The sequence below is a fragment of the Dermacentor andersoni genome, chromosome 3 (genome assembly GCF_023375885.2).
Source record: "Dermacentor andersoni chromosome 3, qqDerAnde1_hic_scaffold, whole genome shotgun sequence".
NCBI classification, from domain to species: domain Eukaryota; kingdom Metazoa; phylum Arthropoda; class Arachnida; order Ixodida; family Ixodidae; genus Dermacentor; species Dermacentor andersoni.
The window spans coordinates 146079802-146105793 of record NC_092816.1 but is presented as its reverse complement, the minus strand read 5'-3'; the positions used below and the strand labels follow the sequence as shown (position 1 = coordinate 146105793).

Genomic DNA, 25992 nt, shown 5'->3' with positions numbered 1-25992 from the left:
GGGCACAGCACTTACGCTTCCGTTATTCGCTTGTCAACAGCATGCGAGACACCGCGAGTACGTGTTGTGGCTGATTTTGCAAAAACCTGCCTGGTGCACAAAGTAAATCACCTCTAAGCGGCACCAGGGAAGGCTAATCCGTAAGCAATGGAGCGCCTTCATAATAACAGGTGCGCCATAATGGAGGAACACTTCACTGCCTGCTCCCCATCCTCCACGTGCAACGGATACTGGAACTTCCTACGGCACTACCGTGTGCGACTCACACTGTGCCTTTCTAAAAACGTATCTGAGTAATTTCCAGAGCCATTCCCTTTATCAAACATTTCCCACGTGGCTCACAGATAAACTTCTTCCTGTCTTACCTTGACCTTCACCTCTGTCTGTCTGCCATCCGAAAAAGTGCAGTGCAGCATGACCGAGCCAAAGGCTGTCAAAGTTGCCTAATTTATGAAGTTTTGTCCACACCTTGCTGATACACTTTCCCACACTGAGAACAGCAGAGGTCACAGGTGGCGCCAGATGGACATTGTCTTTTGATAACGAGCGTGGCCCACACGTTCTCACAGTGAAAAGCTTTAGATGGCCTCATTCATAAAACACGAAACCGTGATACATTCTGGAGGCTCAGTAACGACAGCGGGGCAGAAAAAGTGACAGAAAGAGTGCGGTGCTGTTCAGTATAAACGTTTCGACTTGGTCTAGCTGTTCACTACACGCGATGCATGCGGCTCATAGCTCGCTCGGTCCTAGTATTGTGCCGAGAAAAAGATTGCCACGAAAAAAATTAAACATTTTTTTTTAAATTTGTTGCGTAAACATTTTGGATGTTGCCTCCCAGCAAAAGCTACTGCGAGAGGTTGAGGATATTCGTGACACCAATGAGGTATGCCAGCACTGCTTTTCGCACCTCAAGAAAACCCTGTCTTCATCTAGTTACACCCGCGATGAAGCAGACGAGGCATTCCTTCAGGGAGAAGATGCGATTGATGACCTGAACAGGTACATCCACCTTTCTTCTGATGTTTCACCATTGAAGCCATCTTCCATTCACAAACACAGCTTACGGAAAGAGAAAATGGGTTGAGACTGAAAGTTGTGTGACGAAGATATGTTCAGCCTTGAGAGCTGCATACGGAGGCATCAGTGCACCTGAACCATCTGTGACAGAATGTTGTGCATGCGCTGGTTGGTTAAATTGCTTGAAGCAAGCATACGAGGCTTCAAGGTCCTATCGAGAGCGCCTCCGTCTCTTTAACCATCGTGCCACCAGGAGTTGAAAACTAATGCGTTCAAGAGGCAACCCCAGCTGTCACAACGTACATGCTCAGAAAGGCCCAAAATTGGCGTGAGAAGCATGGAATGTGGTTAGATTGTGATCCGTACACGAGATCATAGTTAAGCCCATGGGATGTAGAATTTGCATTCAACTAATTACCAAGGACGAATTTGGGTGCTCGTGGCAGAGCCCGAACAAGAAGGACGTTGTGTCAGTCTCATGAATGGCCAGAGAGAGTATGTCTCAGAGCAGTTTATTATAACACATTCCATCCATGTTCAAAGCAGCTCATCCCACAAGTGCCATCGTCCTGTCAAAGTTTTACAACCTGCACCCAAAATGGGTACTGCTCGCACAACAAGACGTTTGCATTTGCATTTATTGCACTAAAGCCAACCTTTGTGTCTTAGCACTTGAGAACCTAACCGGCATGGAAATCTCATTGGAAGGCATGAAAGCACTGTGCCTCTGCAGCTCCCCAACCACAGGTTGTATGTTAGGTGAATGCGATCACTGCACATGGAGCCTCACTTCGACCAGTCTGGCAATGGTTGACAAGGACGAGGTCACATCTGCTGTTTGGGAAAGTGGTGACTCTATCAAAACGGCAATGTCTCCAACCCTTTTTGTGAAAGAGCTCGGCAAATGGGCGACCAAATGGATTCCTCATGAATACATGCGCCGCACTCAAGCCGCGGCGTTTCATGAGGCAGAGAAGTGCGAGCAGTGCAAAAGCATTGTTCTGCATTTTGATTTTGTGGAAAATTAGACTGTCCTCTCAAATGAAACACAATCGTACCATTGGCACAAGAAATGAATCTCAATTTTCATCCGTGTCGCCACCACAAGGAAAGCAACACACACCTTTGCTGTCATAAGCAACGACATGCATCACGATTCGCACGCCTGCGATGCCCCAGGCAGAGCGCGCAGAGTGTTAGATGAAAAAGCACCCACCTACTGTCACGTAACATGTGTCAGCGATGGTGCAAAGAGCCATTTTAAATATAGGTACCAGCTGCATGAGTTGTGCCGTTCCAAGTATATGTCCGCGAGGCTACCAGGCATGGGAAGAATCCCTGTGACGGTGTGGGTGGACTCCTTAGCACCAAGCTCCCCGCACACCCTGAGGTCTGGAAGTGCCACCTCCATTCAGTCGGCACATAAGGTGGTCTCCCAACTTAGTGGTAGCCTCAAGAATGTGGCCCTGCTTCATGCACCTGCTGCAGCCATTGAGGGGCACTGTCAGCAGAAGTCAGCGGAGTGGAAGTCGGTGCCGCGTGTGTCGGGAGTTCAGTCATAGCATATGTGGATGTATGCCCGCGATCAGTCAAGCGGACACGTGCTGTTCATTGTGAGGACTGCCACTAGTCAGTTGAGAGTGCTTAAACTCGTTTAGATACTAACTGCAAAGGGCACGCAATTAATTTGTTCAAGCACCATAATTAGTCTAGACTTTGTTCTCTCTTGCGTCCGAGAAAACAAAGTAGAAAACACATCTGTTCTTGCCACAATAAAAAATGCAGGTAAATCTTCCTTCATTTGTAACAACTGTTGCTGTTTATTTTTTTTTTAAAGACAGTAAATGTTTACAAACCGGAATGAGTCATCGCAGCACTAAAGCGAGCACACTCAACATGGGCCACTTTGGCCCGTTATATTTTGTGAATAAAGAAAACAAGGAAACATCGCACTCACATTTTGCCTGACATAAGCGGACTTTCTCGCTATCCTTCCAAATTATGCAAAATGATGTGCATGTATGGAACTATGGCCACCTTGTTTGCTTTCGTACTGTCGGTCCACTCCCCGAGGTCTGCCCTACACTTCCTACTCATATTTTCAGCTACGGCAGTCAACAGGCTCAGAGGATAACCCGAGTCGTCTAGACATTTCGCTTGGGCCCACAAACTTGTTTCAAGCTTATGCTGACAAGACTTCATCAGTGAATTCTGAAAACACGAACTTATCACGGCATATTTTGCCAGTTTCGAGTGGGCAGAAGCAAATGAAAGTACAGGCTTATTTCCTCTAGGTTCTTAAGTCCAGCACACGCCTCCTGACAAGAAATACAACCTTAAGTCCAAATATCTTACGAAGTAGGCTGGGGCTGCATCCCAGTCTACAAAGACACGACTATTCTAAGTAGGGCCCGAGGCAGAATGACACGCGAGATAATTGAAGCTCACGAAATTGACAAAATGAAAGAAAAAAAATATGTGAGCTTTCCATCTTTGGCCTTACCGGAGAAAGAAAAGGGGTATCTAGAATCATCGCCTTGAAGATGACATGGTACAATGCGATTACAGTGACGACATGTGCGGGTTCAGTACTGTACCTTTATATGTTTGTCTCCTTAGTTTTATTTTTGATCCCCTGATGTTGTATAAATAACACATACGATTGAATAAAATGTTTAGCTGAAAGTTAGCGCTGCGTATGTGTCTTCTCATTCTTGGTCCCCGTTACATTGTGCTGCTCCATGACTACAATGGCACCATGATGTCAAGCACGGGGGCTGTTCTGAAGGCAAGCGCCTAACACGAAGGGGGGCAGGGTGTTGAGCCAAGGCATCCACAAACAATGAACCTACATTTTTATTCTAGTAACTATATGAGAAGAACTTGAACCATCTGCTGCTTTGTTTTTCACTTAAATTTTGGAGCAACAACAATTCTTGGTTTGCATCATTCGATAAAACACTGCATGATTGCTTGCCTTGTTCCCCAAGAAAAAAAAATCGGAAACCACTGTTTTATCAGCAACTCATACCTGGTGAAATGAGCTCCTGCAGTTATGCAGAATGGTTTTACCACCTTGATGACTAAATGTCCAGACATATTGTTATGAAGTGAAGTGGTCATGCTAGCACCTGTTTGAATGAACAGTATCGGGCTGGGTGGAGTATGCATGGTTCACGGTAAAAAAGAGGTGCCATAGTGGGGGAGTCCGAATTAATTTCGACCGCCTGGGGTTCTTTAATGTGCACTCAATGCATGGCACAAAGGCATTTTCGCATTTCAGCCCCGCTCAATTGCAGCCAGGATTCGGTCCCGCAACCTTGTTTTGCCAGCCACTTTCAATATATCCGCATATGGTTTGTAAATACATTGAGTATATACCTCCTGCATCTCCATTACAAAATGTCAAATACTCTATTGAACAATGCAGATCAACAAATGCAAGCTTGTTGCAATATTTGAGGAAGAATGATGCAGTGAGAAACACAATATCTTCTCTAAATGTTTTTACAATAAAAGCACAGATTGCACAACAACAAGCGAACAGATTTCTGCCGCAGTCCTCAGTGAGCAGAATTCCATATGCAGCAAGCCATTTAATACTCCACATTACTGTCGCTGATCTGACAGCATTTCATTTTAGCTCTGGTCTGTCCTAAGCTGGAGCACGTGTATGCATGCCCTTGACTATCTTGTCGCTCTAGAGCAGTAGGTATGAATGTGACAATATTCAAAACCGTGAAACTGCGCACTTGTGTAAAGCTTGATAAAGTGAGACCCCCAAGGCATGCTACAGGTTTCAACATCATTTTTTTTCTTCTTTCTTTTCCTTTCCCCAATCTTCTCTCACCCAATGAGAATGCCACAGAACTGAGCGAGTTTTGACTGCTATGGCTCTTTAAAAGGTCTATTCGATTCAGCCAAGTTTCTCTGCACCTTCTGCACCTAGACCCTTGATTCCCCGAGGTGCAGCAGCGCACCCTGCACCCCCGTGCTCGATTGAACGGGGTGCAAGGCAAGGTGCCACCGTGGTGCACTGCACCCTTTAACCTTGCAGCGAGTGGGTGCAGCCCGGCACCCCCTGCACCTTTTCGTTTGTGGAGCCGTGCACCTTTTTCTGAATCGAACAAACCTAAAGTTTAATGTTGACGATCACTTCGCCCTTGTTAGCTCAACGTTTATGGCGACTGCTCCACAAAATTTAATTATGGGGTTTTACTTATCAAAACCAAAATATAATTACTAAGCATGCCGTAATGGGGGGATTCTGGATTCATTCTGAACACCTGGGGTCAGCCCAAGCCAAGCAGCTTTCAAATTGCTTAAATGATATTGCGCGGCATAAAAACGACACAGACGTGAAAGAAGACGACACACCAAGCGCTTGGTGTGTCGTCTTCTTTCACGTCCGTGTCGTTTTTATGTCGCGCAATATCATTTAAGCAATGGATTACCAACTTGCCCGGAATGCTGCTCTCAGCTTTCAAAGAACACAGGCTCTCTTTGTAGCATTGTGCTGCAACATTTCTTTAAGGTTACCACATTCTCTTAATATTAATTTATTTTAACAATTGATGTGGTCCATGCCGATACAAAGCCTTAAGCCTCCTGTTACTATTCATTATCATCAGCCTATTTTATGTCCACTGCAGGACAAAAGCCTTTCCTTGTGATCTCCAATTACCCCTGTACTGCGGCAACCTATTCCAGTTAGCGCCTGCGAATTTCGTAATTTCATCACCCTGCACTGTTACTGCTCCACAATATAACATCCTTCAGATCTGTCAAGCCTGTTTCGCAATGTGCACTACTCTCAACTTTTTGCATGTCAGCTTTAACAGTTACAGCCTACGTTTGAGAATGCAGGGAAGCGGGAAACAAGCCTGTACAAATATTTCTCTCATCACATCTACTTTGACTGGCTTGGCCAATCGATGCATTCTGGAACCAATACCCACAGAGAGGTTTGAGCAGGAACCATTTAAGAATGAGGCTTGACTGTGCACGTTGCGTACAATCAAGTTACCTATGTTTCTTAGTGACGCTATAAACACACAAACGCCAATGAGATAAAAGAATCTCATCTCTAACCCTCTCATGCAGTGGTGTACATTCCAACTTTGGCGAGCTTTAATTTACGTTGAATAAGGTATGACTGCATGTGATGGTAACTACCATCACGATAAGCAGTCAAGACATGCTGAATAGCTCAAGCGCTTTTACAAAACACGCACACATACAGTAGGGGCACTCCCCAATCGGACGACGCCAGCTTTCGGACACATTCGTATTCGTGGTTCTACAAGGCCGGGCGCCCCTAATGCCAAGTGTTATGCTCGTGATGCCGACGACACGTCCGGAGTTAACGGCCCTAACCAGGCGGAAAGAAACATATAAACGAATGGGCGGGGCTGGTAACACGCGGGTAGCAGCTCGTTTCGAGCCGAAACGCGAACCGGCACGGAGGAGGGTCAGAGAGAGAGAGAAAAAAAAAAGGAAATAAACACGAATTAAGCACGCGAGAGGGACACTGGCATCCAGCCGATTAGCGTAATGAGCGGTCGCGCTGCTGTTCCGGAGGGACCACCAGACGACGAAGACACTTCGCGGGGAGGGTTGAACGAACGCCGGCGATGTGAAACTGTGTCAGGATGGAGGAAAGAGAACCACCACTACCACGGCTGGGAAAAGGGGGGAAAAAAAAATCAGAACGGAAGACAGGACCGCCCTGAGGCGCACCGGGCGCGATTGTGCCCGCCTAAAAGTGGGCCGCAGAAGGCAGGCAAGTATGGGTGGATATAGTACTACGTGCAACGGTCACTGGTATTTCGCAAAACAACGCGATCGCACGGAAAACACGCACAGCTGTCCACGCTCGGTTTTAAAGAGGGATGCGGGGGTGGGTGTATGGCGCAGCTAAGGCAGGTTTGCCACGAAGGAACCGACACGCACTCGAGCCGTTCTCGACTGGCGAGGGACGAAGCTTTGGCAAGTCGGGTTCACTTTTTTCTTCCCCTGCACGGGGGAACGAACGCCTGTGCAAGTTGTATCGTATCGGCGCCGTCGGCTCGATTAACCGTGAAGGGCCGTTCGTTCTGCACATGTATAAGGAAGTGGTCCTGCGGCCAGCGCGCCGATCACAAACCGCAACCGAGTCGCGGTGTCGTTGAAGAGGCCATCCATGCCTCCCCCCCCCCCCCCCCCCCCTTCCGACTCTTTCCTACACAGCTCGCTTGGTTACAGTCGTGAGGATCGCGGAGACAAACGAGGCCGGGTGGGTTTCACGCCGTCGAGCACGAAATGTGCGACGGTGATTTTTATGTTGCAGTGTGTTCGATGATGCTCGCCGGAGGAATTTCCGCATCGAAGTGAGCGCGCGTTTCCATCAAGCACAATCGACGGCCCCCCCTTCTCTCTCTCTCTCCGACGAGCAATCGGGCCCGGTGGTGGCGACGACCGCCGGCGACCCGAGCAAGAACACGACGCTTACGGAAGAAAAAAAAACCCAACGCCGCTGTTCGTACACGCGCGCGCGCGAACCGCCAGCCCGACTACGCATGACGGCCGTGATCCGGCACTGGCGACGGTTAAAAAAGGAACGCACAAGAGCGAATGCGCAGCCACTTCAAAGTACTTTAGGGCTCTGAGCACTACGTTAACGGAGGCACACTTGATGCGTACGCGATGGCGGAACTAAACCACACACTCGCACGGGCTTTCCTCGGCCCCGACGCGATACGCATCATCGGGTAGCGGAAGAATCGTTAAACCGGTTAAAGAGGGAAGCAAAGGTGTTAGCATTTAGGCACTGACGCTCTAACAACGCGTTTTTCAAACGATGCAAAGCAAGGGTGGGCCGCGATCACAGCAAGCCACGCAACCTATCGTTACTTCCCTGAAACTGGATCGCGACACATGCTATTGAAGCGACGTTTACAAACAAACTTGACGTCAAGGCGCCAGTCGGCTGCCGTCGCGCAGCCGGCTCGCGGGCAGCGCTAGACACGAGCAGAAATTCCGACGAGCCGCTTTCGGACGCCTTGAGGCACGTCGGCAAGAACGGCTCGCGTGTCCCTGAAACACAAGCGATGAAACCCCAACTGGCCGAGGGGGACTGCTGCGGGGCATTAGGCCTAACAATCGAGCTTGTGTTCCTGGCACATTAAGCGCGGATAGGAAACCACCGTCGCAGCCGACGGTGCCAGCACGTTGTCTTACCTTTGGGGAAAACACAGTAATACACAACATTGCCCCATCCGTTGTCTGGCGGGTGAAATCGGCCGTCGACCAAACGCACTCCACGCATCGTTCCAGACTCTGGGTTTCGATATTTGAGTCCGCATGTGGCCGGGAACTGAGCGGACAGCGTTGTCAATAACAGTGTGCCATCGTCTTCACACGGAAGTTCAATGGGTTCTTCACTTTCATCCTCTGAAACTTGAATAAAACAGCTCATTCTGAAACTTTATATAAACAAACACACAAGCATACACTTACACCACAACACACATCAAACTTTGGATACTCTCGCACCACTACGAGAGAACGCGAGATTCGAAATGTTTTGGAAGTAAGTGACGTCTGGTGGCCACATTTTTGAGCTAGAAAATGAAAAGATCCACTGCGTAGCCAATGCACGCCAAGCGGCGCCAAGGCCGAAGCCAGATGTGCTATGCGCAGCAGAAGCCTGCAGCACTATGTGCGCGGGGGCGTGAGCCGGTGAAGGCGCGAATGCCCTGAAGTCTTCGAAACGTACCATGACCAGCAATCCGCACAGCCGAGCGCTCTTCGTGAAAGCGGATGGCGGGCCCATGTACTTTTCAATGGCGCCCTGCTCGGAGCGAAAGGAGATACGTGAGCTTATAGAAAATGGAGGCGGCGTTCTTTTGCAGCCGCATAAGAATCCTGACGCCGTCCGTTTGGTGCCCACTTGCATTACAACGACGGAAGGCCCCGATGACGCTTTCTCTGCCACTTACATACGTGCTTGCATTTCCAGCAACAAGCTCTTTCCTCTGAAAGAATTCAAAATTCCGAGAGCGTCAGCTGCGGAGACAGACGACGACGGAGACTGCAAGGAGCATAAACTGCGCTCCGTTCGCTCAAGACGCGAGTACACGCTTGGCGAAGAAATTGCGATGGCGAAGTACATAGCGAAGAAGCCCAGGGTCTGTGTCCGTGGCAACGAGGTATACAAGGAAATGGCTGCGGCCTGTGCGGTGCCTGGTGCTCACCCGTGGCAGTCCCTGAAGCAGCATTACCTGAAGAGAATACTCCCGTGGAAACACCTGTACGAGTCACCTGACGCGAGTAAAATCCTCGGCAAGAGACACGCCCACGAGGCACAAGAAGCGCGTGACACCTCGCCGAGCGCCACTTCGGAGTGTGGGTCAGTTATCGTTGAAGACAGCAGCAGCGATGACGAACAGTTGCCCAAGCCGCGGGGGGCTACTGACGGTAGAGTCGAAAACAGCTGGGATCCCGAAACTGAAGTTGTTGCGGAAACAGAAAGTCCAGGTGCATCGTCATATTCGAAGGACAGCAACACACCCGCTGTGAGAAAACATTCCAGCAGGAGGCTCAAAATGAAACGCAAGAAGCTTTTACTGTCTACTGAATTTCTTTCGGGCAGTTGCAAGGAAAGCTCGAGTGAAAGCTCTCCTAGGCACAAAAGTAATATCGCGGCACGTGGGAAGAACAGTCACGACGACGGCATTGCAGACTCTAGCCAAAAGGCTGATGAGGTTCCTGAGAAGTCTGCGATGCCTACACCTGCAATAGTGCAAAGCAAGATGTTTCCTGGCAAGACTTCTAGTATCCAAACACAGTCTCAGCCTGGTAAGCAAGATGATGGTGTGGGAATATCAGATTCACAAACCGCTGCAGTAGCGGAGACTGCTTCTAGAAAAAAACATGTGCTGCGATCATCTCCAAGGAAGTCCAAGAATGCAAAGCAGCAGGAGACACCTGCTGATGAGAGAACTCACGTTCATAGTCTACCACACAGCGATCTCTCTGAGGGGCTGTGTGTCTTGGAGAGTGTCGGCATGCAACAAACCACCCAGTCATCGCCACAAAAGAATGTCGACACCGCAGCTTCCCAGAAGCATACTAGTGGCCTTCCTAACCCATCACTGCTTTCCCAAAGTCATGACTGCACTGCCTCGGGAGTCACTGAAGGGCAGGTGTCCCATGCCAGCAAGCTTAGGTCCTTTCGGTTGCCCATAAGAAAGCAAGGAAGTACCAAATCCCACGCAAACCTTAGCACACGTTTCAACACACAGTCTACATTTGAATCGACTCACGATGACACTGCAACGAAGGATAAATTTCCTCACAAAGCTTTTAGCAAACAAAGGCCCTTGCGATCACCCCGAAGCAAACGGCTGAACACAGCTCGGCAGATTGATCTTGACGGCCAATTGGATGAGCTGCCAAACTCGGAGTCTACTGATGGCATCGTGACAACAAAGGCCTTCCGTTCTTCACCCGAGTCTGTCTACAACACAGCAGAAAGCGAGAGTACATCCCATGGCACTGACTGCATAGGGAAAGATGACAAAAATGTACCGTCGGCACAAAAACAGCAAGCAAAGCCAGATTCAACAGCGATGAAAACACACAGGAAAGCATTGCGAGTGCCTGCATTACGTAGGAGTGATAAAACTTTACCATCTTCTAGTGAGAATGCACGCTTGAGTAGCACTCGTAGAGCTGCAGGTTGTAAAAAGGAACCGAAGTCGACGCCACGCATTGGCAGTGGGACATCGGGTTTTGACAGTGCTGATGATGCCCTGCTTGCGAGGGTTGCAGAGCAAGCATCTGCGCTTCATGGTTCATCTGAGGTCAGCTCTGAAGAGCAAGATGACGTGAGTTTCCTTCTGACATTGATCACAGATTCTTGGCAGCATGCGCAAAAATTGAGCGTGAAACTACTGCTGTTGTGGTATCTCTGGTCGTTTAGCACCTATAGACGTCAAGAAGCTTGCTCTATCACGTAATTGAATGATTTGTAGCTAGCCTTTGTTAACTCAGCATATCTTGTGCCCAGCACAAGGTAAAGGTAAATGTTGTGGACTGTAGTTTACTTATTGGGGTACCCTAAAGAAAAAAGTTCACTGTGAGAAAAGACTTGGCAAGCTAGAAAAGATGCAAACAAAAGCCAGGTGGGCCAACGAATTTTTGCACTGGCTCGTCTTGATGTCATGGATATTGATATAGTTAACTTTTTATTAGTGAAGCTCTGGACTAGATTATAAGAGCCAACGACTTTACTTACCAAGTCTTGGGAATGTTTACTGTGCCACATCAGGCCTAATACAAAAAAACACTGCGACCCGTGATGCCACAATGGCATACCAGCACTGGAGTACTGGCGTGAAATTCGATGATGGAGCTTATAATTTCAATTTCTCTTTTAATTATTGACTTATTACAGTGAAACTTATTAAAAAGAGTTTTGAAAGGATGACTAATCAGGCTAAACTGATTTAGTGTTTCTCGTAAGTGTCTCAATGTCGCTTCACACATTGTCATTGGCGTTTAAGTTGGTCAAAGAATAAGTCTCCCTCAGATGTCTCCAGTTGCTTTTGTCCTGCATCAGCGTGTTCCTCCATAGGCCCACAAATTTCCTTGTCACCCAATTCTGTGTTGCACTAAATTGCACTTTCTATTCCTTAATATCCATTTCATTACTGTAACTTATGATTAGTTCGGTTTTACACGGCATCTCCAGCTTCACTTTTGCTTCTCTATAACGGTATCTTATTCCTGTGCCCACTGTCTAATCCAACTGCTGTTACCCACCATGGTAGCCCAGTGGCCACAGCATTGCTCTGCTGAGCTCTAGGTTGAGGGTTCAACCTCAGCCGCAATAGCTGCATCTCTATTGGGGCGGAAGGGAAAAATCGGCCGAATCCATCTCACGACGACTTGTGATGGTAATGCACTCAGCATTGAAGTAATATAGCGACACAGCGTATTGCCACTGTTGAAATGAGTTATGTATGAGGCATGTACTGCAGCGGAACTCCTCTTTCGTGCTTTCCTAAGAACACTCGGTGCCATCTAGTAGAGCCACCGCAAAGCCTGCATGACGTGCCGGCGCGTGCAAACACCGAGAAATTCGTAAAATGCGATAACCGGGCTCGGACATGTACCCAGTATTTTTATGGCGGGGGGGGCAATCCCTAAGGTAACTTTTCTATGCAAATGAAGGGTGGCGGGGAGCGTACTTTACTAGTAGAAACGTTAATAATTGTTACTGTTCGCTATAAAGGCGTGTAAACCCGCAAAAGAGAAATGAAATAAGGTGTATTTCACAAGTATGCCTGTGATATACACATATCCTTTACATGGAAAACCAGGAACCACATCAAATTGGCTCAAGCAGGAAAGAAACGCAGGAAGGAAACAGCAAAGAACAGGCAAACAAACAAAAGTGTAAAATAAAGATTTCTGGTAGTGTTCTTCTAATTAGCTCTAGAAGAATTATCGAGAAGGATATATTTGCAGAATAATCAGTTCTTTTATATCTCTCGTTTAGTGCTCTACCAAGTTAGGTCCGAAAAACAACTCGTATCGTTATTTGGGAAGTTGCGTAATAAAGCGTGGCCACCAGTCCCGTACAACCACGTAGAGTGCTCAACCCTGCGGTTCTAGACGTACTGCGCCTTCGTGGAAGGTTAGAAAAGCATCCACATAAGCACAGCAGAGAAGTGGCTACATCAGGCAGCTTGAATGATAACTGTAAAAGTGTCGTTCAAAATACATGGAACCATTCATCACTTCCAGCGACATTTTCTCTACTTCCTTTTTAAATAAAAGGATTTTCGTGCACAAGTATTTTCATAAACAATGGTTAAATTTGTTAATTATTGCTCTTCCTTCCTGCTTGGCTGTTTCCTCGGCTCTCTTTCTTAGTAGATCACTTAATTTTTCACGTTCTTGCAACTATTTTCTCCCGTTGCCAATTTTGCATGAAAAGTGCTCTACAATTAAGGAAAAAAACCAGACGAGGTAACGGGTGACATTCATATTTCTTATGGGTTGAACGGTTATTGCAGGGTTTGATTGAAATTTCGAATTTTTTTGGGATGGCTGTGAAACGCAGATCGTTGAAAAGATATCAGTGGGGCCTTTCCAGCAGCAGCACCTTGAGATTTTGAAACAAGCATCGAAATAATGAGGAAGGCAAAACATTCCACCATCTTTTATCTGAGAGAAAAATCAAGCCGCTTCACACCCTTAGTTCAGTGGCCTTTTCCTCGACCCGTTCAGCGATCGCTTCGACACCGCGGCTATAATAACATTGTAACAGCAGTCCAGTGTTGACCGCCGAATAGCTGTCAAGTCTCAAGACTGATTTGGCGATGCTTTAGGAGTATGGTTGAGGAGTAGTGGCTGGGGGGTGGGGTGGAGGCGCCCCCCCACCAGGCCCTCTCCCTGGGTACGTGCCCTGACTGGGCTCCTCTCCTGCACTTCTTTCAAGACACATTGAGCCATCTGGTCGAGAAGTCTGTGCATGGGGCCTCCGAGACTAAGAGGCGTGGTGCGCTGGTGTCTGTGAATGCTGAGTTGTTCCTTCGCTTGCGCACATTAAGTGGCACATACTCAGTGTGACCCAAGTTGGCGAGAGGTTCATTCAAAACCGGCACGTACCTTCGTGGCACAGCTCGTAAAACTTTGGGGTGAAAACATTCATCGAAAGCCACCCATACCCAGAGAATTTGTGGCTCAGCCTGGTGATGCATAGGGTTGCTGTCCTTGTGGAACCCTTGTCACGTGGGTTTGATTCCACTCAGCATCGGAAAAGTTTAAGGGATCGATTTTGTTGCGTGCGCTACCGCACTGAGATGGTGCTATGTACACCGTCATGTGAGATGCAGAACGACACCTCTAGTAGAACGGACCAGACCGTGCGAGCTGAGCCGGCATGTAGCGATGTGTGTGTTGCAAACGTAACCTATCGAACAGTTGTCAGTTAACACGTCTCATCAATCGCATCGCATACTCGTCACTCGATCACAATGTGGAGGCAGTGGCGGGATACTCGAAAAAGCCTTAAACACACCACGCAACTAGAAATCAGAAAACTCTGCCAGCGCAGTGTAGCGAATACAAAACTTTGCTACGTGTGGTTTTGCCTACAGTGTCCACAGCCCAGCATGCAGCTCTGCTCTACCTGTTCGTTGTCAAACCGCCAGAAAAACTTGACTTTCAGTGACCCGAGGACTGGAAATGGTGGTTCACGAGATGGGAGCACTACAAAGTTATCTCTGTACTAAAGAAGCAAGACGCCGAGATGCAGGTGAATACACTCATCTGTGCCATGGGTTGTGAAGCCAAAGACCTCCTAGCCTCGCTCAAGCTCTCTGATGCCGAGAAACTAGACTTCAACACATAACGTGAGCATCTGCGAAACATTTCGTGCTGCAGATGAACATGATATATGAGCGTGCAAATTTAACAGCCGGAAGCAAGAAGTGCACGAGACAGTCAAGACGTTCGTCAACAAACTCTCCAGACTAGCCAAAACCTGTGAGTACAGCGACCTGAAAGAGGAACTGATCCGCAATAGACTCGTGGTCAGTCTCATGGGCACTCAGTTAAGCGAGAAGCTGGAACTTAACGTCGAGCGTACTCTGGAAGCTGCTGTCATTGCTGCTCGCAATATGAAAACAATCAAGGAGCAGAAATATGACCTACGATCGCAACTATAGTCACCTGCAGCTGTAGACTCCATGCGACTCGAAGAGCAAAAGAAAGTCAAATCGGAACCCTCGAAAAAACCAGCACAATCAAACCGCACCAACCTGCAAGCACCCACCATCACGCACTATGTGCCCAGCAAACGGCAAAACATGCAGTGCCTACTGCAAGAAGGGTCACTTTGCTGCCGTATGCTTTTTCCCTCCTACTTGGGTCACTAGGTAGTCCATGGTTGAACGTTTAGCACATCAGGCTGCTGTGCTGAGGTAACAGGTTTCGAAACCAACCATCAGATCAACTTGGGTCACTTTGTATGTGCCAGTGTGTACGCACATGCCTCTCTTCATCGAAGCTCTTTCATGCCCGCATGGGCCATTGTAGATGTGGGACTAGGTAGGCACTGCTGTTCAAAGAAATTCTTTGACGCCAACTGGGTGCCACTTGGTCTGTGCTGGTCTTCAGTGAACCTCTTTGATACCAGCTGCGGTCACTGGGTATGTGCCCAGCAGGTGTGTGTGCTGCTCTTCAATGAACATCTTTGACGCCAACTTTGGTAGCTAGGCATGTGCCACTGGGAAAGTTCGCCTCTGCAATGACAAAAAAATCCCTAAATTTCTCCGATGCCAAGTGGAATCAAACCCTCATCGCAAGGGTTCCTCAAGAACAGCAACTCGACACTTTAGCAGGTTGCGCCAGAAGTGCACAGGGTATGTGCCGCTTTTCAATGGATTGTGGTACAAAGTTTGTAAACAGGGTTAAGGTGCCTCAGAAAGGCTGGCCAACGTTTTGATAGGAGGACCTATCTTCGTCAAAGGCAGCCTCGTCATCCTCTGCATGTTAGTTTTAAAGGTTTAGTGCAGTGACGCCACATGCATTTTTTGTCGGTGGCGGTTGGTTATAAAGGGAGAGACTTCAAAGGTAATGAGCGCTGTCACTGGACGTCTGTGAGCGTCGTTCCCAAGACGAGGGGACAAGAGCGGGAGAGTGGGAAGGTGGGGAGAAAAGAAAAAGAAAAGGAGATTTTTTTTATCTCCTTTTCTTTTTCTTTTCTCCCCACCTTCCCACTCTCCCGCTCTTGTCCCCTCGTCTTGGGAACGATGCTCACAGACGTCAGGTGACAGCGCTCATTACCTCTGAAGTCTCTCCCTTTATAACCAACCGCCACCGACAAAAACTGCACGTGACGTCACTGCACTGAACTTTTAGAACTAACATGCTGAGGATGACGAGGCCGCCTTTGACGAAGATAGGTCCTCCTATCGAAACGTTGGCCAGCCTTTCTGAGGCACTTTATCCCTGTTTACAAGCTTTATACCACAGCGTGCTATTCCATCTGTCAGCCCCCTTGATTTTCAATGGATGCATTTCATGCCAATTCTTTAGCAAGCTGCGCCATGAATGCACCGAGTATTGTGCTGCTCTTCAATGAACCTCCCATCAACACTGGTCACCGAGTGTGTGCGGTGAGTGAGGGGACGATTTTCAATGTTTAGAAGCAGCGGCACGCCGCGCCTGTCATCTTGGAGGCTACGTGCAGACTTCTTAGCAGCACCACTAAATGGTGCAGCATGTACAAAAAGAAGCACAACAGGGAGCCCGGTTGCCATATGATGCGTTTCTCAGCGTTCGCATGCCACCTCAGGCTTCGTGCTGGCCGCCCTAGATGCTGCCGAGTGTTTCTAGCAAAGCACGAAATAGGAGTTCCACTGCAGTACATGCCTCACACATGACTCGTTTCGATGGTGGCAATGCATTATGTGGCCATGTGATTCAATGCTAATGCTAAATGCATTGCCATCAACAGTCATCATGAGATGGGTTCTGCCGAATTTTTTTCTTTAACCTACTCTTCTACCTTTTTAATTTTTCAATAATTGTCTATCACATTCTAGGATGTCCTGAGCATGCTTTCAGGATTTTTTCGTTAGCCTTTAAGTTCAGATCATTAGGTGAACATTGGTGTGGTACAGCGAATTTCTACTTTCAATTTCAAGCATATTGGTAAGTGAGCATTAGTGATTTGAGAATGCCTGTGAAATGCATCCTTACCTCTTTTTTTTGGAGAGTTTCATTTGATAGCCTAGGTGGTGGTCGCACACAAATCACTCACCAGCAGCATGTCTACCCAGTGTAGAACAAAGCCCTCTCCCACTTATACCTTTCTTGCATCAGCTGATTACATCCTATGCCTGCAACTTTCCTAATCTTACTCTAGTACTAAATCCACTGCTATTTTCAACTGCATTTCGTCTCACTTGGCATGCATTGTGGTACCGCTGACAGACTGCCGGTTATGTTCCTTATGCATACCTCTACACTCTCTCCAATTTTTCAAAAATATTACAAATTTCAGCTTATTCTGTGATTTTACAAATGTTAATTTAAAAAAAAAAAAAGCTTTGTTTTCAAAAAACTTTTGTTCATTGATCTCCAACCTTACCGTTGAAATTCTGGTCGGGAAACAGTCAGAGGAGTAGTACTTGCTTCAAGTAAGTTGCTACAAGTTTGGGAAGCAAGTGACATCGATAGCAGGGAAGTCACTGAAGCACTCACTGTGATCTAAAGACAATTTTAGCATGCTTAATTCTTTCTGCAATTCTAAATTTGCCATTGCTTGTGTGCTCAATGTAAAAGTAAATCATCGTTAATAAGATGCACATATACCCCCACAAAAGAATGCTCAGGGCACGACTAAAAAAGTTGTGTGCTATATTCCCCCTTTCCCCCCCTCGGTCACGTTCGAGAGATTTTTTACAAATTTAAGGTTTGCAGGTTGGCATGTATGCCTCTGCATTGCATGACCTGCCCATCTTCACTTGGTCCTCCTAATTTCAGCAGTGCCAGTTGATGGTGTTTAATCTCTAATCTATGCTGTCGTCTCTCTGCCTCTTGTGTGGTCCTCATCCATTGCTCGAGTTTTGCTTGTCATTTTTCGAGCTTGAAATATCCTTCATGATGGTCTGCCGACCAAGTCAACCAAGAATGTAGGAAAAGCTCTTTTCACAAGTCTTTTGCTCCTGCTCGTCAATTTGTAGTCACAGAAAGTATTTTCATTTCAAATTACACAGGCATGAAGACAACGACCTGAGTTGATTCAGCAATGATGATCACATCAGTCAGAAACATACACACTATAATTAAAGGTTGGCAGGTATAGTGATGGAGGCAGCATGCTGCACAAACAGTTACATATCGAACAGACATTAAAGCATGTAAAAGCATAGATGTGGCCTTTTCTTTTCAATGCCTAACTGTCACATTAATTACAAATGAGGCTTAATCTTAAATTCTAAAGATTCTGCCTTCTTGCATGTAAAACCACAGTGATTATGAAGCATGCCTCATAGATTAATTTCCACCCCCTGGGGTTCTTTATAATGTGCACCTCAATCTGTAGGCACACGAGCATTTTTGCAATTCGCCCTTGCCAAGGTGTGGTTGCGGTCATAGTCTTCTGTGATCTTGCTGCTAGGACACATATTTGCCTGATACAGCCAAAGCTGCATAGCACCACAAGGGTCGCGCATGTTCATTAGCACTGCGTGCTTTTGTGGTACATCATTTCATGCCCCTTTTTGAGCAACTGCGAATACAGTAGGTGTCATTTCCCAAAACAAGGAGCGCAGGGGGGTTTGTGGCTTGGCCTGTGTGGTTCACCAGTCATTATTGGCCTCTCAGTTTCTCTAGCATTTGCAGGAGCTTATATGTGTGCTGAAACCCTTTGTGTGGCTTCCATTTTCTGCCTTACTGATTGCTAGATATGGCTTCTGATCTTCAGCCAATCCACTTGTGGAACTGCAATTCACCTGCGAACTCGTCGAAGCCTCGGCATGCTTCGTACCTTTCCAAGCACTGCACGGATGACATTCTCAGGGAAATGAATGACTGCATTAATAAATTTTCTGCTCTATTGCACATTGGGACACCGATGCATACATCCTCCCTTAGATCTGAGAATGTTGCCCTGAGGTTGCGGTGGAATGTAGTAGGGTGGTGTTCTTGGTGATTATCCATGGAAGGTCATGTCTTGGTGCTCTGGAAAGTGTGGTTCTAATAATTGCCTGAGGCCTTTTTGTCACGAGTAAACAGGTGCCTTTCACCTTTCATTTTAGTGCGCATTCAAGTTGACCCAAATGTAGTTTTGAGGAGCAGAAATATCAAACATTCAGCTGTTTCATTCAGACTGTATTATTTCTTATGATTTAGTACACTGCGAGAAAGTTTTCCTGTGGGCAGCTCTTTGCCCTCCCACTGACATTCTCTGTTCGATCTCTCTCCAGGCAACCACAATTACGCTGTCGAGCAGCAGCAGGCACTCCGACGAGGACTCCACTTTGGATGATGAAGTGGAGAATGTGCAACGGGAGCTCTCCAGGCTTCTCGCCGCTCTCGAGGAAGGGAAGGGCCGACCACCACACACCACATGCCCGCCGCGTTGTACGTGCCCTCTCACGAGCTGGTACGCCCAGTCCGCGCGGGCAGCCGTATCGCTCAGCGCCTTTCTGGCCTTCCACGATGCACCACTTCCAGACCAGCCAGGAGGGGTCACCGACCCTGTTGTGGCCATGGCACTGGAATGGATGTTGCGCCACCTTGAACAGGGTGCCAACGAAGGCGACAGAAGTGCTTCGCAGTGAACATTATTCCAAAGACCTTACTGTATCGCCACTCCAGTGAAAAAACACGATGTGATGTTCTGAAATTTGTACTGGTGACTTTGATGATAGTGCATTGTGAAATGTACCACGTGAAGTATAATTTAAAAAAAAAAGTGACTTGGCCTTCTAATCTGTGGCCTTCTTTCTTGTATTGAAGTTGTCTTAATTTTAGTTATTATTTTAACATTTTATTACTGCACGAACATCTTTCTTACAAAACAATTTGCTGAGCCCTTCTTCTTGGCCAAAAATGCTAGAATGAAGCTCTGTCTTCCAAAAGAGAAAAATAAGAAAGAGGTGATATTTTGAACTGTACAAGCCATGTATCATATACCAGGTGCTTTTTTCTTATATGGCACAATAAAAATAAAATTGCATATCTGGGCCCCTGCCCTTTCTTCTTTTTTTTTTAGAAAGCCTGTCTGGATAAGCAGACACTAGCGGAAAGAATAATTTTGCTAATTACCTAAAATGTGCTAAATAACTTCTTAACTGTTCAGCTCAGGGAACATATTGCAATGCGAAACTAAAGTGGGGCAGTCGTCAAGCCATGTCTCGATAACAGAACTCCTGAGACTAGCACCACTTTCAAGATATGACCTTAACTTAAAATGTGCTAAGAAATACCTTGACATTAAAGAGACACTTTTAAACTTGAACACAGTTAGGCACGATTATAGGGACGGTTAAGGGAAATTTTGAAACGGTTTATGCCGGCAAAGCACTCTTGGCAAACTATATTCACTAATTTTGCTATAATAGGTTGATTATTAGTGGACGAAATGAAGGTCAAAGTTAAATTTTTTAAAAAATTTCGTGCTGAAATCACGGCGCTGGTGAGTTCGTGTGATGTCGCAATATTCTTGCATATTTGGGCCTCATTGGTTCAGCAAAAGTGCACAGAACTAGCCATGTGCTATCTTTATCTTGTTTAAAATACAATGTCGTCAATTTTTACCAATGAACAATTAACCATGTCAAATTCTGTGATGTAATGGCAAGCTGCTGCGGGAACTTCAAGGTGGCATCAACACCCATTTTTTGTTCTTACGGCTTTTTCTGGCTTATGAAGCCTATTCTTGACGTAAGAGTTGCTTTTCTTTCTTGTTTTCTAGAAGGGCTGCTTACTGATACAAGTGAAATCATTTTTCTTGTAAGTGTTCCTTTAAGTTTCCCAAAAGTGTGGCTCTTAGTTTTATAGAGGTCGCCACTTGTGAGCCTTGTACGCAGCGGCCATAGGGGGCATCACAGTACGTTGGGGCACAATACATAAGGGCCTCAAGACGGGAAACAAACATTCTTTGGTTTTCGTACGCTACTTGTCTGCCTCGTCCCTCGGTTTTCAGACCGAACACGGAGTCAGAAGTGGGAAGCCCATGCCCAAAAATGTGGACCAGAACTTGATTCGGAATGTGAGACCAGAACAAGTTTAAGATGATGTTAACTGTAACACTAAGGCATTCCTTAGCAGATTTTGGGGACAGATATCTTGAAAATTGGGCTAGTGTTAGCATTTATGGTAAGCTGGTGTGGCTTCCCCTCTCCTTGGTTACAGTTCTGCAGTTACAAGTGCCTTAAGTGAGATATAGAAAAGTCAAATTGGCACACTTTAGGTAATTAGGAAAATTATTGTTTAACATTTTCTTGGCACTAATGTCTGCCTAGCATTGTTGTTTATCTGCAAGACAAGGCAGGAGCCTAGATACGAGTTGTTGCAGCTTCAGCTAGTGACGTCATCCTTGATTGAAAATTACCTTGCAAGAGCGAGCCACAAAAATGCCTGAAGGAAATGTTAATTTTTCATCAAAATGTGCAAAGTACACTTAGAATAATGGTACCGAATGAAAAGAAAAATTATTTTGTGGAATCTTTTCCAGCAGTAGGTTTGTTGCCTGTGGGTCACACCAGAGAAAATACTGGAAGTAAGCTTCACCCCAAGTCATCTGTGACTTTGTGAGAAACGTATGCACAAGCAGTCCTCATGGGATGTCAAACAGGTTTGACACAGGCGGGGCCACAAAAATGTTCAAACAGTCAGGCCTGTTTAACTTTATATGTTTATGTACGCAATGTATATATATGTATACATATGTTTATATAAACTGTGTGGTAGTATACCAGTGCAGCTGGGAAGTTCACATCAATGTTTCTCCTGTGAGTGTGCATTCAAAAGGAAGTGAGTAGCACACCGAACTTTTTCCTTATCCTCTGTTCCTGCTCTGATCCAACAAGTGACCCTTGCTGCTGTTATCCAGCGTTGGCTGAAGACGTTTAACCAGAACCTCCAGTTTCAATGCCAAAACTCGGCAAGAAAGAAAAAAACATTGTAATGTGATTCAACCTTTAGCTGAATATGAAATACTACGTCTTCCTTAGCGAGTTGGGGGCGAGAATCGGGCGTATGAACTATATGAGTAATGTTCAAGCCATGCTGGAGTGACAACGTTTGATGTCAACTGGAGGTTGAATCCCCTCCCAAACTTTTGTCATTAGTTATCAGCGCAATCATAATCATAAGAATCATCATTATCATGATCAGCATGGCTCTCAGAATAAATCATATGGATCACCTACATCATCATCAGTTTTGTCACATTTTATTAGACTGCACTGCTTTCGAGATTGTCCCACGAAGGAGGCTAGAAACAGGTTAGAAATGGACATATGCAATACCGAAAAGTGTCGCTACCTCGCCAAGGAAGACATATTCAAAATATTGGTCTGGTTTGTTGCCACTACTCTAAATACAGTTTACGCCCTTTGGGGTGCATCTTTGGCCCACAATAATGATTGTTGCCTATTTTGCTTGCTTTGCCTTTCCTTAAAGGGACCATGAAACGATTTTGACAATTTCGTACAAACATTGAGTCATTAGAGTAGGTCCTTCTGATCATTAATTAACGCATCTAAGTGCTCCGCGTAAAGCGTGTAATTTATTATAAGGTTTTAAAAATGTAGATCGCAGCACATCGCTCGGCTGAATTTTAAGCCGCCCCTACTCATTTGACGTCATTTACCTCAATGACGCAAACAGGGCGAGCTATCCGATCAGCGCCAGGATTTGTGCGTTTGTGGCCGTCACGTTACACTGGAAGATTGCTACTGCAATAGCGTTTCGCGAGTCCGGTATTCGGGTAAACGCAAGCACAAGAGGACAGGGCCTGGCCGTTTGACCGTGCCGTTTCACTGGATGAGCAGAAGCGCAAATGTGAATGGTCTGCATGGTGCAGCCACCTGGTGGCACAGAGCTCAACCACACACTAGCAGTAACGAAATGTATTCTTTGCTGCTGGCGTAAATTTTTGCAGGAGTGTAATCGATAACATATTGTTTTTGTAAATGTTTAAAATGTTTTACACATGATTAGAGCAATATTAGCGCTTTGTTTGGCTGGTTAAGCTCTGCGCCAACAGGTGGCTAGACCATGCTGACCGATCAGGCTGCTCACGTATGTCTACGCTAAAGCTCCTTCATCAGCTTGAGTTTATGCCTCCAGCCATCTATCAAAACGCCCAGCTGTCCTACCGGAACACCAATATGTTCGGCACTGCAACAGAATGCTCGCAACGTACGCCGCTTCGATAGCTCTCGCTTGTGGTCGACTGCCAAGCAGCTGGCGGAAAGTTTGGAGAGGTTTCGTGCCTTCGTGCGCTCACTCCGAGAAAACCGGAAGTCGACGACACGATGTGCCATCATGACGCAGAGCCAGTGAAGGCGGAGCTTTACCCCGATCTCTCGGTGAATGAGTTGAGGAGAAAGAGTGTGTCTATGGAGGAGGGTAACTTGTAATCGTCCATAGCTCTCTTAATACGAGTCCCTTCACACAAATTGTGGTGCAAATTATTAACTTTAGCTGTACCCTACGCGTCTACAAAATCTGTCCAAACCGTTTCAGGGGCCCTTCAACACTGTGCGGCCAGTACTTCACGTGATGAACGACATGCATGTTATCAGCGTGACATAGCATTCTGGACAAAATGTAGTAGAGTACGGAGTTTTCAGAAAAGGAAACACAAGCAAGACACACTTTTAAAAAGTTTGCACCCTTTGGGGCTTATAATCACCATCAATAATCGACAATAATCGCCATCTGCCTTGCTCGCATTTCCTTTCTTGGGGACCCTGCGCTGGCTACTTTCCTGTTAAGAATGCTATATCACGCTGGTAACATGAATGCCATTCATTATCTGGGTGTACTGGGCACACAGCGTTAATGAAAACAAATGCAGACAAGGCAGATGACGATTATTGTTGAGGGCCAAGATAAGCCCCAAAGGATGCAATCTTCTTTAAGAGTGCAGGTGATGATTATTATTGTAAGACAAAGACACACCTCAAAAGGTGTAGAAAACTGCAATTTAAGAAGGAAAGTGGAACAGAGCCGAGTGAGGTAAGGACCTCGCTTTGCTCAGTTCTATGCATTCGCCTACCAATGTTTCGGACACAGGTGGGGCCACAAAAAATGTCTAAACAATCTGGCAGTCCGAAAAAAAAAAGTTCAATGGTAAAATCTATTTAGTTTTTTGCAACACGAAAAAATTACTTTATGGAACTCTGCTGTGGTTGGACATAATTGAAATAATCTCTACACAAAATTTCATGATTGTTGAGACACTGCACGCAGTGATCGAGACCACATGTGTGCTTCAAGTTTGCCTTTCTTTCAGCCCGATGTGCGTTGTCCCAAAGTGCAGATATTGTGCGCAGCAGTGTAGCCAGCAGATGACACACAGGGCACATAATCCGGCAAAAAAAAATGTGTTTGCAAGCACGTCAGTTTCATAAATTGAGCGACACACCATACGTGACACTAGAGATAGGTTCAATGGAGCTGGTTGCAATGCTGCAGGAAAGTTTGAATACTACTGAGCTCATACGAAAGATCACGTATGTGAAAAATTTATTTGCAAGGCATTCATGCTGTCTATTTTTCTTGTGCATATTTAGGCAGCTGGCGGCAGTATGGGAAACATGCAGCTTGCCTATAAAATAGTCGCCATTCAACCCTAATATACCAACACATTTCACCAAGGCCACAGAAAATGTTGGATTCAAATTGGATTCGATATTTAAATGCATAAGCATTTCTATGCCTACCCGACGAGAAAACCCATCTGTCCGTCGCGTAAGATGATCACTTTCAAGACGGGGATCGCAGCAGCGAGCGAGTTCACCTTCGTGCTGCCTCTCGCTTCAATGCAAACTAAGTGGCGAGAACACAGCGATCACGAAGCTATCACTTGCCATCGCAGATCGCTTTCAAGATAGGGCCCGCACAGCCACGCCAAAGGCAGTGGCCGTGGGAGTATGGTTGATCACAGTTGATAATGGTTTGCATCGAGAGGAGCAGTGTCATTGACTATGTCTACGTACAAGGTCCACCAAATGTGACACTGTTCAATTACGTCATGTACTACAGCACGCATCAGCCAGTGCTCATCTTCCACAAAGCAGCACCATCATCCAAATGCACCGTCATATAACATCAGTGAACATTGCTTCTTCGTCGTCTCATGCTCAGTTAACATTTCGGTGTCGCAACCACACTCCTCCTTGTCACGATTATTTCGCAGTATTTCTTCCAATTACACCAAGCACAGCAACATATCGTGACAAAACAGCAGGTTATTGGTAGCAAATGCTTATGCATCACTTCGATAACTAGCACAGGAGATTCTGCATATAATTTTATTCACTTTCTCTTTATGGCGTACTGTTCACTTAACAACAAACTTATAACCTGGAGCCTATGTGCCTTCTGCTTTACAATAACTAATGCCTCACAAAGTGTTTAAAGTTTTCATTATATCATGCACCTAAATTTGGTGCCAAAGCGATTGCCTAGGGGGCCCATATACCTTGGAACAGTGCTCCATCCTTGTTTTCTATTGCTGCCATTTCAAATCGCACCTCCTTGCCCCATGTTGATTTTGGCTAAAAACTAGAAAGCTATTTGGCAAAGTATGTTGTTTGCCCCCCCCCCCCCCCTCCCCCACACACACTTTCGAGAGCTGGCACTACCGGCTGCACACTGTCAACTCCAACAAAATAGCTGAGGTGAAGTTTTCTCTTAGAACTGTGGCCGCGTAAGTATTGCTTCTTTATTACATATCTCCTGCTTGGTCAATGAGGATTGCGATTTGTGCCTTGAGTGCAATATGCCTTGCATGCCTGCATTGCAAAGGATGCTGCAGATGAATGTTCCCCCCCAAAAATAACTTTCACCTTGTGCCGCTTCCATCATCCCAAGTTCCTGGCAAGTCCAGCCATCAATGAGAACACAGATAGCGTTGATATTTTTTTACTTAAGGGCAGGGAATGGGTCCGGGTATAGTAATAGCATAATTTACGAGTCCCTAATGTCGCTATATAATTGATGAATAGTCAGATGTGTTAATTATCAAAATAACTATATCCGACACATTTACAGGCTCTTTATTTTATAGCAGTGGTAATCCGCAAATGTCATATATATATATATATACGAGAGAGAGGGAGTCGGAAGGCATGCCGCTTGCCCCCCCCCCTTTCAGCTCGAGAACTAGTTGCTACAGCACTGTGATATAAATTGTCTATTGTGTTCAATAGCATGCTCATACTTTAC

The 25992-nt window shown here is 46.2% G+C and overlaps 2 protein-coding genes across 4 annotated transcripts in view; one reads left to right on the top strand and one right to left on the bottom strand.

Moving 5' to 3' along the window:
• The window catches only part of LOC126525079 (TAR DNA-binding protein 43-like), a 36219-nt gene extending 27666 nt beyond the window's left edge, over positions 1-8553 (bottom strand). For both annotated transcript variants that reach the window (XM_050173141.3, XM_050173142.3), the window contains exon 1: positions 8239-8553. In XM_050173141.3, the coding sequence (XP_050029098.1) occupies positions 8239-8476 (238 nt within the window). In that variant the 5' untranslated portion in view covers positions 8477-8553. The remainder of the gene's footprint in view (positions 1-8238) is intronic.
• Positions 8554-8665: 112 nt separating this feature from the next.
• LOC126525080 (uncharacterized) lies at positions 8666-19765 on the top strand. Of its 2 annotated transcripts, XM_072287324.1 has the most exons (3): positions 11688-15437; positions 16114-16193; positions 19011-19765. In XM_072287324.1, exons 1-3 carry the CDS (start codon positions 15323-15325, stop codon positions 19365-19367), a joined length of 552 nt encoding a protein of 183 aa, XP_072143425.1. In that variant the 5' UTR covers positions 11688-15322; the 3' UTR covers positions 19368-19765. The 2 variants fall into 2 exon arrangements, with proteins under 2 accessions (XP_050029100.3, XP_072143425.1); XM_050173143.3 differs by lacking the exons at positions 11688-15437; positions 16114-16193 and adding an exon at positions 8666-10889.
• Positions 19766-25992: the final 6227 nt, after the last annotated feature.

Coding starts and splice junctions, on each gene's coding strand:
- LOC126525080 (XM_050173143.3), top strand. CDS start 8,778: ATGACCAGCAATCCGCACAGCCGAGCGCTCTTCGTGAAAGCGGATGGC. Junction 10,890..19,010: donor GCTCTGAAGAGCAAGATGAC/GTGAGTTTCCTT, acceptor ATCTCTCTCCAG/GCAACCACAATTACGCTGTC.